Raw genomic sequence first — 15,683 nt, 5'->3', positions numbered from 1 at the left:
ACTGGTCTATAGCTTTCACACAATATTGGGTCTTTTCTTTCTTTGTGCAAGACTGTTATGATGGCTTCTGACCATGATTTGGGGGGATCTCCTTTTGTTAGCGCATAGTTAAATACTTTACGCAGCACTGGTGTTAATTCTTCCTTAAAGATTTTGTAGAACACCCCGTTCCTGGTGATTTATTTATTTTTAAGTTATTTATTGTATCTTGTATTTCCTGTTTTGTAATGGGGCGAACAATTTCTAATGTATCCCCCCTGTTAGTGTTGGTAAATGTAGTTTTCCCAGTTTCGTGCCGTGTAGTTATCCAAGTCACTTTCTGAGTCATTGTATAAATCTTTATAATAATCTGCAAATGCTTCTGCAATACCTTTGGATTTTACTAAACCTTGTTCAGAGATAGAATTATACCACAAATAAAACATCCTATCTGTTTGGGCCTTTTTAAGTTGGAAGGCTAGCAATCGACTGGCTCTATTGCCCATTTCATAATATCTCTGGTTCACAAAACGCAAAGCCCCTTCTGCCTTATTTGTCAAAAGTTCATCTAATTTGCTTCTGGTTGTTTTTAATACCTGTAATCTAGATTCATTTGTTGTTTTTTATGTTCTTCTTCTAGTTCCTTAATCTTATCCTCCAATTCCTTTTGGTTCTTTAATCGGGTTTGTTTCAGTCGGGAAGATATTTCAATTATTTCCCCCCTTATTACAGCTTTCCCTCCCTCCCATAATATTGATGGAGAAACCTCACCGTTGTCATTGATTATTATTGATAATGATGTTTATCTTAATGATCACTTTATCAAAATAAATTGTGACATAGCTAAAAAAGCAAGAAAACAAAATAAAATATAGGACGCGTGGGTTAGAAACTGTATAATATATACAAAATTTAATAGACCCACTGAACTAGCTAATGTATTGGTAATCCGGGAACTGATTTAATATGAATAATAGTGTAAGTGAGTCAAAGAGTGTACAGTAACTAGGAAGTGAGGGTAAACTAATGTAATGATATCTATACAAAACTAATTCATGTCAGATAGTGAAATAGGACTTAATCAAAATATATTTGACCAAGAGCTACCGGAACTGGGATGTTTTGAGCGCACAGACTATAATCCTTTAGAACTGGCTCATCAGTTAGATCCGGATAACCATTTTTCATCATAAAAATGCAAGTATGACGCTGAAAATGACTAATTGTACGGTTAAATCCAAAGGGAAATTCTAGGGTGGTCAGGGGCAAAATTTCTTCAATTTTTTGAATACTAGCAAAGCAAATCTAGTTTTTGCTAGCTTTGATATTTTATTTAATTAAATTAGTCTTTATAAAAATTGTATAAATTATTTAAAATACAATAAACCTTTGCCATTTTTGAGTACAACTACCGGTTTCTATTTTTATTAAGTTTTAAAGTGGTTGGCTTGACTTTGCTGCCCTCTTCTGATGGAAAGATGTTAGTGCTTGGGGGGAAAAAACGGCACTTCGTTGTTTACAGCAGCAATTTCAAAATTTATTGAGACTGATTGATTTCTGCAAATAATAATCAAGCTAATTCTTCCACTAAACAAAAGGTAAGCTTGCCAACATCATAAAACAGAGGCTGACTGAAAAAAATAAAAAGAGTGATCGGAACAATTTGCACAAGAGCACATTCTCCCCACCAAAAATAATAAAAAATAATAAACATGACGAATCGATGAATTTTGATTATTTAAACACATTTTGTTACAAACACAGGTTTTGTTTCATATTGAACAACAACAACCCTTTCGAAGCAAAACTCAAGCTTCAAGGGCGACCTTGTACAAATCAAAAACCCTCTTAAAGTTGAGGAAAATAAATATCGTAGTCATATAAATTCATATATCGCAAGGTATACACACATCACTCTCAATAGAAGAACAAACTCCAAAGTAAAAAGCGGAAACTTTGAAATATACTATAAATAGACCCATATCTATGGCTTCATGATTTGCACGTTGAATCAAGCGGAATGGATCCAAGAAATTACTCATAATCCTTTTCTTTCTTTTGCATTGCGCCGAATGAGAGTTCAGGGTTCGAACACCTTTTTCATGGCCGAATTCAAGCACTTTTTAAGGCCCTTCAAATGCGATTTTCCAAATTCAGCATTAAAATACAAATAAAAATGTTAATGGTATATTTTGCAGAGCCACAAATATATCTCCAATTTACATATGCGATTCTTAATCCTGCGTGTGCATTCATCAAGACATGATTTTTAGATCTTGAGAAAATATTTGTTTTTGAGACGTATCTCTCCCCATATGGGTGTTGTGTAAAAATGTAAAATGTAGCTTACATTTTCAGTTGCAGGATGTTCATCCCATTAAAATTTACCACGGGGAAAAGCTCCCTTATTTGTTTTGGATGGCCCACAATAAATGTCCTTAAACAATACGCCTTGCACTCATACACATTTCATAGTGCGATGATGCTTCATAGGACATTGCCATACAAACTAAAACCAGGTGCCATTTATCGCGAGGGAAAAAGAAATGCAATGGCAAACCCAACCACCAGGGACAGACTTGTTGAGAAACATGGCAACAATTTCAATAATTTACAAGCTCTTCACCCAAAACTCAAGCACTTTTCATTCATTGAAAATACAACATTGAAATTCAAGCATTTTCAAGGATTTCTAGCACACGTACGAACCCTGAGAGTTGTACGTGAACACTCGAGAAGACGCAATGGTGTGAATCCCCCCCTCCCAAAAATTACGCACTACTTCTTTTCTCAAGATTTTTTTTTCCTTCGCCCCATCCCGCTGAATAATCATAATTATCGAGGCACATACTTTAAAGAGGTGGATGGCGAACGTTTTCCTGACCCAGAATGTAGAAGAAGAGATTGAGGTTGAAGGGTGCATGGGTGCATGGGTCACACGCTTGAGGAATAATTGTAAACATCAATATAGACCTACAAATATATGCTATGAACACATAAATGACCTACTTCATTCCCAGGGTTGGGTAGGGTTACTTTAACTTCATTACTTTCAATTACTTTTGGATTACTCCAATACCAAATATGCTAATAAAAGACAAAATAATCTAAATATGAATAAAATTATGACTCACAACACGTGGTAAGCTTTCTCTCCTGGCTTTGATCTCTTTGATCTCCGGCAAAACTAACGTAAAATGCGACAGAAACAAAATGAAAATAAATCCAAACAGCTTGCCGACATCATTTTTGCCGTTCCATGTATTCCGTTACTCCCCAAGCCTGCACAAAACTTAGTGATTTTCAAAATTGTTAAAACGTCATATTGTCAGATATAACGAAATTGTGAATATGCTTAATTGATGTTAAGATTGTCGAGAAAAAATGTTCAAACCTCACATTGTTTATTTGCAGTTAATAGTGTCAATAAAATAGTTCAAACCAAAAATTTCGTCAAAAGTACGTAGTGTTGAGGTGCAGCAGCGGGGTATACTTCGGGCTCAGTCCCTCAATTCAAGTTTTTACTTTGGCGCCGAAGATCTTAGCTCTAGCTCCACTCATCTCTATCGCTTACCCATTCAAATTGCTCTGGTTGCTTTCCTGGCGTCTTGGGGTGTTTACAGTTTTTTGTAATTTTTAATCATAAAGTCTCTCTTCAGTAAACATACATTATTCAATGAGCTTCCATATAAAGGATTCCTTACCAATGTATAGCCAAAACAGTATGTTGGTGTGACATCTTGACTGTAAACTGTAGTCAGAAATGTGGCCTAAGTATACTGGACTGTACCTTGAGGGATGTCAGCGTTGTTTCACATGCTTCACATGCACTACAATAGGCTATGCTCACGTCAAAGATGAAATTACATGGAGAAAATGTGCCTAGTCTGACATTGTCTTCGAGCCGAATGTACTGATGAAAAGATGTCCCTGACCCCTTACCTCGAGACCTGCTTCTGCATACTAAATAGGCTGGATACGTCCTGCCGACCGTAGGTTCACCAAGCCTTTTTTACGCGATTAATTTATGTGTTCATTTATCTATATGGCATATATTTGTAAGTATTTGTTTATCATTTGTATCTGTATTTCTACATATGGCAAGATCGGGCCTCACACACGATACTACGGCGTACCGTGAACATTCATTAAAATCCGCTCGTTTCCATTGGAAAAGAGGCAAACCCGAACCCAAAGCCAGAAAAGTGCTCCAAAAGTGCCGCCCCCATTCCCTTGATTGTTTAACCCCGTCGGCCGCACTGTGGAGTGACGTCGCTATGGCAACCACGAACGCGAGCGCTTCATAAAAGCGTAACAAAAAGAACAACAACAAAAGCACACTAAATAGTTCCAAAAGCACACACGCACGCTCTGGGGAACAAAAGCACTTCTTTCTGTATGCAAGGTAATAAAATGTTTTTGGTTCAATCTTCACCAATTAGTTTACATTTGTGATGCAAAAAACATACAAGCACACACAAAAAAGCATGTGCGGTATGCTGTTAACAGTAAACAGTGTTTCCCCGCGGTAATTGAAAAAAATATATAATGCAAATACGACAGAAAAAGCGTCAACTTGCACGATAAAAAGTTGGGGAAAGCCCCTATGACTTTTCGACCACGTCAAGGCAAAGTACAAAAAGCTCTTTTTTGATTATTTTGTGGATTTTTTCCCCCAAAACTAGTTTATAAAACACCCCTAACTCAAAATAACAAGCTTAGCATCCGGCACTATGATATTTACCATGATAAAATGAATGATGAATAATAGTAGCATCAAACACAGTCATCAGTGTTGTGATCATCCTCATCAGACTTGTAATCGTTTTGTGAAGGTGGCTCCGTGAACATATATCGTAAATAATACAAATATTTGAAACAATCTTCCAGAAAAGCGATAAAACATATGTGAATGTCATAGCAAAAAACGATTTCGCCCCACACGCGTGAGGTAAGGATGTATCCATGGCAAAACGCCGCAACATGTCGGCATAAGTAATTTAGGGAAGTTGGGGATATTGTATTAAAAACAGTTTTTTTTTGTTTAAAGGGACATTGTGTAATATTTAGCGCCTCCAAGACATAAAAAAAATAAATAAATACATTTGAAAAAATAAGCAAAAATACAAAAACTATGATACGTGTGTGGATTTTAAAAACTAATCATAGGTAAAAAAAAATCTGCATTTTTTTAAAATAACAATTTCCAGCCATCTTGTTACTACGGATACCCCAAACAACAAAAACCTTAAGAAAGGCTGGTCAAATAAATGAGAAGAATAATGGTGCGGTTTGGTCATTTTGAGTCTTCGTGGTTTGTATTCTTTTCTGTACTTTTAAGCACTTGTTTTTGATTGCTCTAACACAGAGGTCACCAACGTGGTGCCCGTGGGCACCAGGTAGCCCCCTAAGAACACCTGAGTAGGCTGTGGACACTTACCAAAAATATCTCACCAGTGATGCATCGTTGTGATTGTTAATTAAATGTCATTTTAGTGTATTTTAGCCCATTCTAACCCTACTTCTAATAACTATCACCTAGTTATAATAATAGTAACACACTAACCACAGAGTAATAATATGAGCTTGTTGTTTTAAAAATATATATCAAACTGGTGTCCCTTTGCGCTTATCAGTTGCATAAAAGTAGCTCTTCGTTTTACAAAAGGTTTGTGACCCCTTCTTTACACAGTACAATTCATCTATGGGTCAAATAATACATATTGTCCCTTTAAGTGTTGGCTTGACCAGACATCTTCTTGACAAGGGTGTAGTTTTGGCAAGTATCAAGCAGTCATTGTTTTTATTCCCAACAATATGAAATTAAAAAATGGCTATGTCCCCACCAATTCCAAGACCAAACCTACACCCTTGCTTCTTTACATAAAAAAATCATGATGGATTTATGGATATGGATTAAAAAAAAATGGTATATCTTATGTCCTGGTGAGCAATAAACTGCCCATTTAACATGAGTTTGTGTTCTGCAAAAAACTACCCCAAAATTCCAATGAGCCATTTCATGTAAAGGTCCTGTCTTAAAATGTTGCTGAGGTCATAATTACGTGTACACATCTTAAATAGTAATTATCACAAATAACGCTTAATATTGAGGCACTTGGCAATACATGCACACATTATGAATAAAATTCTTTTGATGAGCAAATCCAACACGGCACTTTTTGCTTTCTCAGATCATATCCAGTCTTAAATGTAGGTGGTCAAAACACGTCTGATTTAAATTTAACTACACTGATTAAGGGGCCACCAAAAGGTTACCAATGTTTGGCCTTTTGAACAGATGCGCTGTTTGTGATGCATGACACACAATGCAACTTTTGAATAGGCAAGATATCAGAAAACAAACAAACAAGACAAAAAAAATCAATTATAAATAGCCTTAAAAACTCACAATGTCATGCACGCATTTCCCGCTTCTTTTTACAAAATCTTAGTCATTTACCCATGTGCCCCATGGGAGCCAAAGGGAGCCCTTTCACTTGAATGCAATCTCCTTAAGTACTAATGGCTGTGGTGGGTACTGCAGCTCCTGTTATGTGTCAATAGGAGCCATTTGACTACATCGTAATTTCCCTAAGTACAGCGTCCCTAATGGCCGCGGTAGGTACTGCAGCTCCATTATAAATCAGTAGGAGCCAAATGACTTCAATGTAATTTCTCTAAGTACAGCGTTCTTCATGACTGCAGCGGGTACTGCAGCTCCCATTATAAGTCAATGGACTGCCCAGCTCATTGAAAAAAAGAAAAGAAAACAAAAAGGAGAGAGAAGTGGTAAAGGTGAAAAAACAACAAAAGCGGACGTTTGCATTTGATTGTACAACTTTCATTTTCGAGAATCTGTCTGTATTCTGCACAACCATAGTGACGAAAAGCTAACTGAAAGGAAATGAAAAGGACACCTAATCCCCTACACTCCATATTGGAGGCGAAAGGCGATCAAAAACAACAACGCCGATAACAGTCAAGAAGACGTGCTGAGTCTTTAAAGGTAAGTGCGGTCGCAGAATTGTACAGGAACACGTTACAAACTTGGAAATTGTCAAACTCGCTCGCTCGGATCCAAGTCGTTAAAGTGCATGTCCGCGGCGGAGGAATATGCTCGGCCGTCAGACCGCCTGCAAATAGTTTGGAAAAAGGTGGAAAAGTCCAGTGAGGAGATGCTCCCTGCAAAGAGAACAAAAAACAGAACTGACTCCCTCTGTGGTTTCCACGGCAATCTCCACGGCAAGCCCCAGCGTCCTTAGGCCCCGAGAGAGCATATCTGCATCGGAGGTAAAATGAGGTCAGCGGCAATGGACGTCTTCCTTCACAAATGAAAACGTGCGTCTGGTAAGAGGGCGTGGCTACCGTTGTGGGCGGAGCCAGGAGATTCCCAGACAGATTTTAGGAAATCCACGCAAAGTCCCTCTCGCTCCCGTTGGGCGGCTGGACTTCCTGCGTCGAGGAGTCGCTCTCCTCTTTATCATTGCCCTGCCTCCGCCGTGATTCCGCCGCGGCGCCGGCCTCCTTCCACTTGGGGGCGACGGGGCGCTCGTCGCCCGCCACCTCGCCCTCCGCCATTTCCTCCTCACCGTCGCATTCGGCTTGCTCGTCGTGGAAACGCTCGCCCGGGTACAGCTCCTCTTCGGGCGTGACGTCGCCGCCCGTTTCGCCGTTATGGTCCAGAAGTGCCGCCATGCCACGGCCGGAGCAGTCCACGCAGACGCCGTGGCGGCGAGATCCGTGTTTGATGCCCACACTGGCCGCCGACATGAAGACGCGGCTGCACACCTTGCACACGTACTTCTTGTCTTTGCTGTGGACCTGCAGAGTTGAGGTAAAATTTGTGTGAAGCTAGGACTTTTTTTCACATTTAATGTACTATTAGTATAGGTGTTTTGTATCAGTTGTTATAGTTCCAAGAGTTGAGTACAGTAATTCCTCGCTGCACCAAAGTTTACTTTTCGCAGTTTTGCTACTTTGCAGATGCTCATTGTGGATTGTGTTCGGCCTTCTGATTGGCTAAACAGTCACTGTGTCTCCTCGTGTGTGAATAATGTTGCGATCAAAATTGTACACATACGTAAAGTTGCTTGACGTACCTGCGTTACAAATGGTCATTTTTAATTTTGAGTTTCTCCAAAAGAATGCATCAAAACGCTGAAGACCAACAGTTCTTTCTATCGCCTTTAAAATTGGACTTCTCGACAAACTAAAGGAAGGCATCTTTATGCCAATTTTTTGTAGTTTACTTTGTGTCCTGAAATCATTTGCACCCCTTTCTGGAATTAAAAGTGCAATAACAAGATTAATTCAAAAATTACAATTTGATAGTACTGTAAGTTATTTGTAAAAAAAAATAAAAATACAAAACACAATGTATTTCATATGCTTTGTTTAACATATGATTGAGTCTGTAAATAGTGTTTGTTGTTTGGTTACAATGTATAATAAAGTACTTGATAATTTTATGAATACATATTTATATTATGCAAATTTTAACTATCACTTGTCCTTCTTGGAACGCAACCACCACACACAAAAAATGGATGACTATCTATTAGGGCTGCATAATTAACCGAAATCTCATTGATATTGCGATGTGATATTGTCAGATTGTGTAAGACACTGTGATTTTTTTCAACAATTTGCTGTTCCAGTTTGATAATTGAGTGAGCCCATCTCAGCTAACTTCTGGCAGTGGGCAGGGGACACCCTGAACTGGTTGCCAGCGAGTACCAGGGCACACAGAGACATACAATTCCCTTGCTCATTCAAACGCAGGGAGAATTTGGATTGGCCACTCAACCTGATATGCATGTCTTTTGAATGTGGGAGGAAGCTGGATAGCCCGGATGAAACACACGCAGGCAAGGTGAGCACATGCAAACTCTGCATGGGAGAGGTTGCGGTAACTGGGACTGGGAATCTGTGGACCTGCGCACTAACTACCCACCCACCGCAAGGCCCTATCTAAACATAACCTAAATCAAAACTACTTTATAAATCTAAAGTTGTGTGCGTGTGTGTGTGTGAGAGAGAGACCTTTAAGCTGCTAAATGGCAGAACCGATTTCTGTAAAAATGTTCATCTTTGTAATTTAGGCCTCCGCAAGTGACTTTTGCTATGTTTCGTTTCAAGGCACCCCAATTAATACTAACAAAATTGCATGAGTGTAGTCTTCTTTTTCAGGGTCTGCAACGCCATCTGGCAGCCAAATTGGATTCTGCACCCCCCGGCCACTGACCACTCCATGTAGCCAAATCAAATCTTCTATTGAAACTCACTCCTTAATTGATACAATTGCTTCAACACATTTCAACAAACAACGGGCTGTAACACTGGGTTGTTCAGCTTGTATACATATATATGTATAAAGTTAATACAATGAAAATAATAAATAAATAAGCAAAATAATAAATACAGCACCACAGTCACTCACCAAAGTGTGCCTCTTCATGTGTTCTCTCCTGGTGAACTTTTTGCCGCAGATCTCGCACGGGTAGGGCCGCTCGCCCGTGTGCGAGCGCATGTGCCTCTTGAGGATGCACTGGTGCATGGCGGAAAAACTGCAGTACGGGCACTTGAACTTTTTGCGGATCACCGTGAAATCATTCACTGAAGGCACAAAAGGGAGTGAAAAGGGGGTTGGGAGGAGAGGGAAAAACGGATTAGCCTTGAATATAACTCTTTGAAATCAAGCCATCAATTTTCACGTACGGCACTTAATTAGCAAGGCGGGAGACAAATAAACATAGCATTGCTCCCCCATGGCCAACCTGTTCCCAGTCAAAGAGACGGTTGCCCTGGCAACAGTTCCCGCGCTACGCCGAAAGCGGCAAAAAAAAAAGAGATGGCGCTACATTCAGGATTTAGGTGCACTCCAAGGTCTCTGCTACGGGCAACACGCACTTAAACACAGACGTGGACCTTTGGTGGGGGAAAAGGGTTGTTGAGGAGCCTTTGATGGAAGGAAAAGGCAAACACACAAGTGTTCCAGCTAAACTAAAGGTCAGGTGAGACAAAATCTCCGTTTACCGGGAGTTAAATGTGTATAAGGTCACAGGATGACGATGAAAGTAAAAGCAAAATATTCAAATGTAAAATAATTACCTCTTGTCATCACTTCTGCAATATTGCAAGAAAAGAGAATGGTGGTGGCGGGGGGAAAACAAAAGAAAGAAAAACACACAGAAAACAAAAGCATGCAAATACAAACAAAACAGTGGTCAATTTTGCGCCTGCCAGCGTGGACCAAAAAGCAGCGACAACAGTTCAGTTTTATTCAAGGTTTATTGTAGCATTCAAATATTCTTAAAATACATTTATTGTTTGTAAGAAAAATACATCATGTACAGCACCTTTGAAAAAAATAGGGAAGGGGGTTAGAGATCTTGTTGAATGATCTATCTAATGCTGCAACCTGAGAGAAGTTGGGAATAAGATTTGGCTTGTTGCTGAAAAACAAAAACAAAAAAAAGACAAACGTATCATTGGGTGTGGATCAGCTGTTCCAGACAGTACTGGAATTCCCAATGGCTTGTCCAAGTACGGCCAACACTTGAGTCATGTTTTGAAGCGAGCATTTCACTCCCAAAATAAACACTTTGAATTCGGCTTTGTAAAGTGTGCAAATTATTTTTCCCTTCTTGAACACGCATCATTCTAATAAACCTAACCTAAAAGTTTCATATAGCCCTTGTTTGATCGCACAAAATAGTAACAGAAAAAAATCTCTCAATTAACATTTTATTTACGCCGAAATTCTGTACACATGGATAGCAAAATCGACAGTGTTCGATTTAATACACCCATGACTGTCAATTTAACACTTTTCATAGTGTTACTTTTGGAAACGCTTCCAAGTCAGATGTTTAAATTTTGGTCTTGTTGACATTACATCCTATGTTGATATACTGTATATGACAGTACACTAGCACGTGTTAAAACATTTAAAGCGGTCAAAATAAAATGGCTCCATGTTATTTTGTTAAGTGGTTGTGCCATTTTTAAAAATCTTGATTCAAAACAAATTTTCAAGTAGTCTGAAATACGATTTCAAAAAGTACATTTACATCCAAATCATTTCATTTTGTACAACCACTTAACAAAATTAAATTGAGTACTTTTTTGATATCTGTGTTTTCAGTCTAACTTAAACTCGGGCCAAGATGGTGAATAAATAATTAATGAAAAAAGATTTATTGAATTGACTTGATTTTATTTTTTTCAAGTGGCTACACAAATAAAATCCACCGGATTCCAAATATATATTTTTAGTCGGTGTTTCTTTAATGCTACTTTTACTCTGCGGGCTCAGTGCATCGCAGATTGAAAAATATTTCGCAACCCATTATCCTCAATCCTATTTTGCTGCGAGTGGAGCCGGCGGAGTACATTATTGTCAGACTTGATGACTCTTTTTAGCTGTTCTGTTCTGTTCTCCCAAAGTGAACTGCACCAGTGCAGCCGTGATTCATAAGCCTGTGAGCTGGGACCATTATAGCGCACTTTTGTCGTGTCTGGAAGCTCTTTTTGGTACTGCCATTGCATATCCGCATAAACTGAACTGCATTTGTGTTGCTGTGATCCATTATTATTATGTTTGTTGTCCATTATCCTCGGTTGACTATTCCTGAAAGCAGGGGGCGGGCAGAGCACATTTGTTCTTAGGTTCGGGTTCCTGAAGTGTGCAATTGTGGCAGCCTAATATGAACTGCAATGTTTTGGCTACGATCCATTATCCCAAGTTGACTAGTGGTGAGAGCTCTAGAGGGTTAAATTAGTGTGATGATTAATGTTTTTTCATTTTTTTTAATGTCTTAAACGAACAGCACTCATGCAGCTGCGATCCATTATTCCCGATCGACTGTGTCTGTGAGCAAATGTATGCAGAGTGCATGTTAAAAATTGCGGTACATCGCAGATTTTTGCATATTACAGGGGGATTTTAGTTCCTGTTAGTTGTGATGAATGAGGAATTACATTAATCAATTTAAAAAGTCTACCTAGATCTCAGTCCTTTAAGTTCGTGCAAATACTTGACAGAAATCACCCTATAAAGTCAAGACATATTTTTTCAAATGCAGCATCATTTAAAAAAATACATTATTATTGAACTACAAAATCTATATTTAAAGTTAAACATAGATACTATTTTAAAGCAATGCAAAACCAGCACTAACTACCGCATGGCCGAGAACTCTTTCCAGAACATTAAACTTTGGTTGCGTCCTGCAACGGGCCCAAAAAATGTTAATTCACGACTATAAAGTCGAGCTAGAAAATCTTTGCAAGGAATAAGCGTTTTGACAGCTTTTTTCTGTGGTTGAGCAATTGCTTTTTTTTTTCTAACCTCGAGCTCACCATTATCGTGCTATGTTGGTGACGTCACCAAATTCATAGCGTCTAAAGGACACCAGCCCCCCTTCCCCCACCGCTTCCTCTTTCGATGAGGGGTCAAGGGTTTAAGGAGGCCCGCCCCACAAAGGGCCAATTTCAGGCCATCTTTAGGTGACCGAGACCACCAGATGTGTATGGACCGGAAGAAAATTGAGACTTACCCCCCCCAATTGTACTGGGACATTGTTTTAGCTGCTTTTTACATTCAGAATTAGCTGCAGACGAGCCCCGTCTGTCTTAGTGACAAAAGGCCACTGCAGTTGACTAGACGCGCAGCCCGAGAGCGTCAATACAAATGCAAAAGTAGACGGTTGAGTGCAGTGGCAAAGTGACCTGTAGGTGGCAGTGTTGCTTAGGGCATCGATCCACAATAGGGCTTGGAAGTTTAGAATGATTTGGAGTTGGGCTTAATCCAGCAAAATTGCCAAATGGTGATTTCAAAGAACAAGAACAAAAGTTACATGAGCTTTGAACTATAGCTTAAACTATGGTTTTTATTAAAACCTGTCCAACAAAAAAATAAAGGAATTACGCTGTAAGGAAGTCTTTTCATTATATGATTGTCAGGGAGGAGAGCTCTGAAAATTAGTTGCCATAGACACCTACAGCTTACGTCATAACCGTATCACCGCAGGATGCGTATGCATTGTTGACCCAAAACAGCAGGAGTGGAAGTACGAGTTTAAATGGAGCGAAAAAGGATTTGTATGTTGAGTTTCGTTTTTAGAGTGGCCATTCACAAAAAACAACATGCCCGCAATTGTAAGGAAAATTCTTTTTTGCTCTTCTAAGAAGAAACAAGTCTTCAAAAGCATCATAGAAGACTGTGGCAGCAAGCCATTAAAACAAGTGACTGGACCATGGACATTATTATTAGTATATTATATGTGTGTTTCATATCTAGTAAGTAATCGTGGCTATCTGGTTTCGATTTACTTGAACGGAAAATACCTTATTAGGTGTAGTTTGCAATCAATTCCTGCTATGGACTGTAAAAATGCTTCTACTGATACTAGTTAGTAGATTTTTTTTATAATAATATATATAATATTAATAATAACATTATCTTTGTTGTACCGCCAACACTAACGATGTATTTAAGGTGGCCGAAGCCAAGGAAAGTCAATTCTTCTAAAGTTTAATTAATGTGTTTACAAAGTTACTGTAAATATGAATTGGTAAACTGAGCCTCCTTTTTGTACATTTAACTTGCGGGCATAAAAAGCTATTTTATTCATTACTTACCCGATTTGGACTGAGATTCTATACGACGCAAAAAGGTTCCGCACAAAATCTTCAAAAAGTGTAGCGTCCTTCAAAAGAATGTTGTTTTTTGTTGCTGACTTTGATCACTCAAATAAAGTCGCTATCTTACTGCTTGCACATACTATGTGCTTTTTGACATGTTACAATCTACGATCCGCCATCATTTTCTGTCCATCAGCTGTATTCCACTGTTCTGCCTCAACAATGTGCATGCAGCTAGGCTCTGTCACACTTGTACACAAACACGGAAATGGGTTTATTCTCTAGACACTCTTAGTTCTCAACGTCCAAAATGCTCCTACGACTCCTTTCCACCTCCATCTCTTCAGAAAGCGTCCACAAAGGGATTTGATTGCCATCCTGAGTAGGGCCAGCCCCCTGCGCGGACCCCACCTGGCAGCATACTTTGACGTGGGTTGCAAGGTTCTTCTGGGTACTAAAGGACTTTGCGCACGCCGGGCACAGGTGCCCCCTTTCTTTGGAATGCACAGAGGACAGGTGACGGTGCAAGTCTGTGCGGTCCCTGAAATGTTTTAGGCAGTACACGCACTGCATAAGCTTTTTCTTGAAATGGATGGTCTTCTCGTGACGGTCAGCATTGGACTTGAGGGTGAAGCTGGCTGGGCATTGCGAGCACAAATAACGGGAGGGGGCTTGCTCGGCCCCGGGTGGGCGGTAGAGCGACGGCGGGTAGTGAATTAACTGAGACTGGACGGGCTGCCTTGACCAGTCCAGGGACGCAGCCATAAAAGACAAGGTATGGCGGTACTCGTGCTCCCTGAGGTACTCCAGACTGCGAAATAGCCGCTTGCACAGGGAGCAAGGGAACCCGTGTGGAGTCCAGACGCTGTTTTTCGGCACCAACCCGCATTCTGACGTTTTGGTCGCAGCTGTCTCGAAAGGAACCGTGAACGTTGATGTGGGCGCAGTTGGAGACCTGGTGCAAGGAGCTTGGGCTATCTGACCCTGCTCCAGAGAATTCTGGGCACCTTCCAGACCTGAACAAAACACAAAACCTTCATCATCTCAAGAAGCTTTTGACAGATGCGACATATTTGATGTATGAAGGCATTGCGCATTACCTGCGTTGTGTCCCCTTAGCTCATTTTTGTCCGTTTCACCTTCCTGGAAGCGGATAATTTCTCATTATTCCCCCACAAAGGCATACATGCAAACCTTTTGACATTAAAACCGGTGGATTTTATAGCACACTCTATCGTCGCCCACCACCATCCTTGTCCCTAAATCCCCCGTCTATCTTGCCGAAAAAGGAACAAGAGGGGAGTCAACGGCCTGGCGTTCAACCACACAGATGGCTTGTCTGCACAAATGCGACGATTATTGAGAGGCAAGTTTTTCCTGAAAATCAAATCTTCCCCATGAAAGCTTACTTACACACACACACACACACACACACACACACACACACACACACACACAGACACACACACACACACACACACACACACACACACACACACACACACACACACACACAAAGGCATTGGGTAACAAAGACACACTGTCACACTCCCACACAGACAGATTTCCTGCTTTGCCAGAACAAGCCATTTATTGTCTCCGCGTTTCGATTGCACCTCGGACACTACCTGTAAACTCAAAACACTGGCTAGCCGTAATTACACATGTGTCATATCTAAAATAATGTATGTTGATGTCCTGGGCCAATCTTAAATTGTTCTCATTATTAGAGAACATCTTACTTTCCTCATTCATGACATTTCCTGGTCACAACTCACCCACACACATCCCTACCCCCAACCCACACGCACACACACACACCGCAATTTCCAAAATTCCCTAATTAAAATTAAAATCCTTTTAATTTTCTGTGTTGAGATTATTTGATTATAAACCGGTGTTTTTAATAAGTGTGTGTTTCGAAACAGTGTTTCTCAACTGATGGTCAGAACGAAAAAGTGGGTCATGGACCTGTTTTCTGTGGATCATGGGCCTTCACCTGGGCATAAAAATGCTAAGAACAAGAGAAAACAGAGGGTCAATCACACTCCTTA

The 15,683-nt window shown here is 39.9% G+C and overlaps 1 protein-coding gene across 5 annotated transcripts in view; it reads right to left on the bottom strand.

Moving 5' to 3' along the window:
• Positions 1 to 1,497: 1,497 nt before the first annotated feature.
• The window catches only part of zbtb46 (zinc finger and BTB domain containing 46), a 131,324-nt gene continuing 117,138 nt past the window's right edge, over positions 1,498 to 15,683 (bottom strand). For 3 of the 5 annotated variants that reach the window (XM_088332753.1, XM_088332751.1, XM_088332752.1), the window contains exons 6-7: positions 14,730 to 14,772; positions 10,254 to 14,645 (exon numbers count right to left, since the gene is read on the bottom strand). In XM_088332753.1, coding sequence (XP_088188879.1) covers positions 13,921 to 14,645; positions 14,730 to 14,772 — 768 coding nt within the window. In that variant the 3' untranslated portion in view covers positions 10,254 to 13,920. Of the gene's footprint in view, positions 7,804 to 9,421; positions 9,598 to 10,253; positions 14,646 to 14,729; positions 14,773 to 15,683 lie in introns of those variants that run through there. The other 2 variants (XM_088332755.1, XM_088332754.1) reach the window with 2 other exon arrangements.

Source organism: Urocampus carinirostris, chromosome 3 (assembly GCF_059441175.1).
Source record: "Urocampus carinirostris isolate Australia breed hairy pipefish chromosome 3, RoL_Ucar_1.0, whole genome shotgun sequence".
NCBI classification, from domain to species: domain Eukaryota; kingdom Metazoa; phylum Chordata; class Actinopteri; order Syngnathiformes; family Syngnathidae; genus Urocampus; species Urocampus carinirostris.
This window is presented reverse-complemented; position numbering and strand designations above follow the sequence as displayed.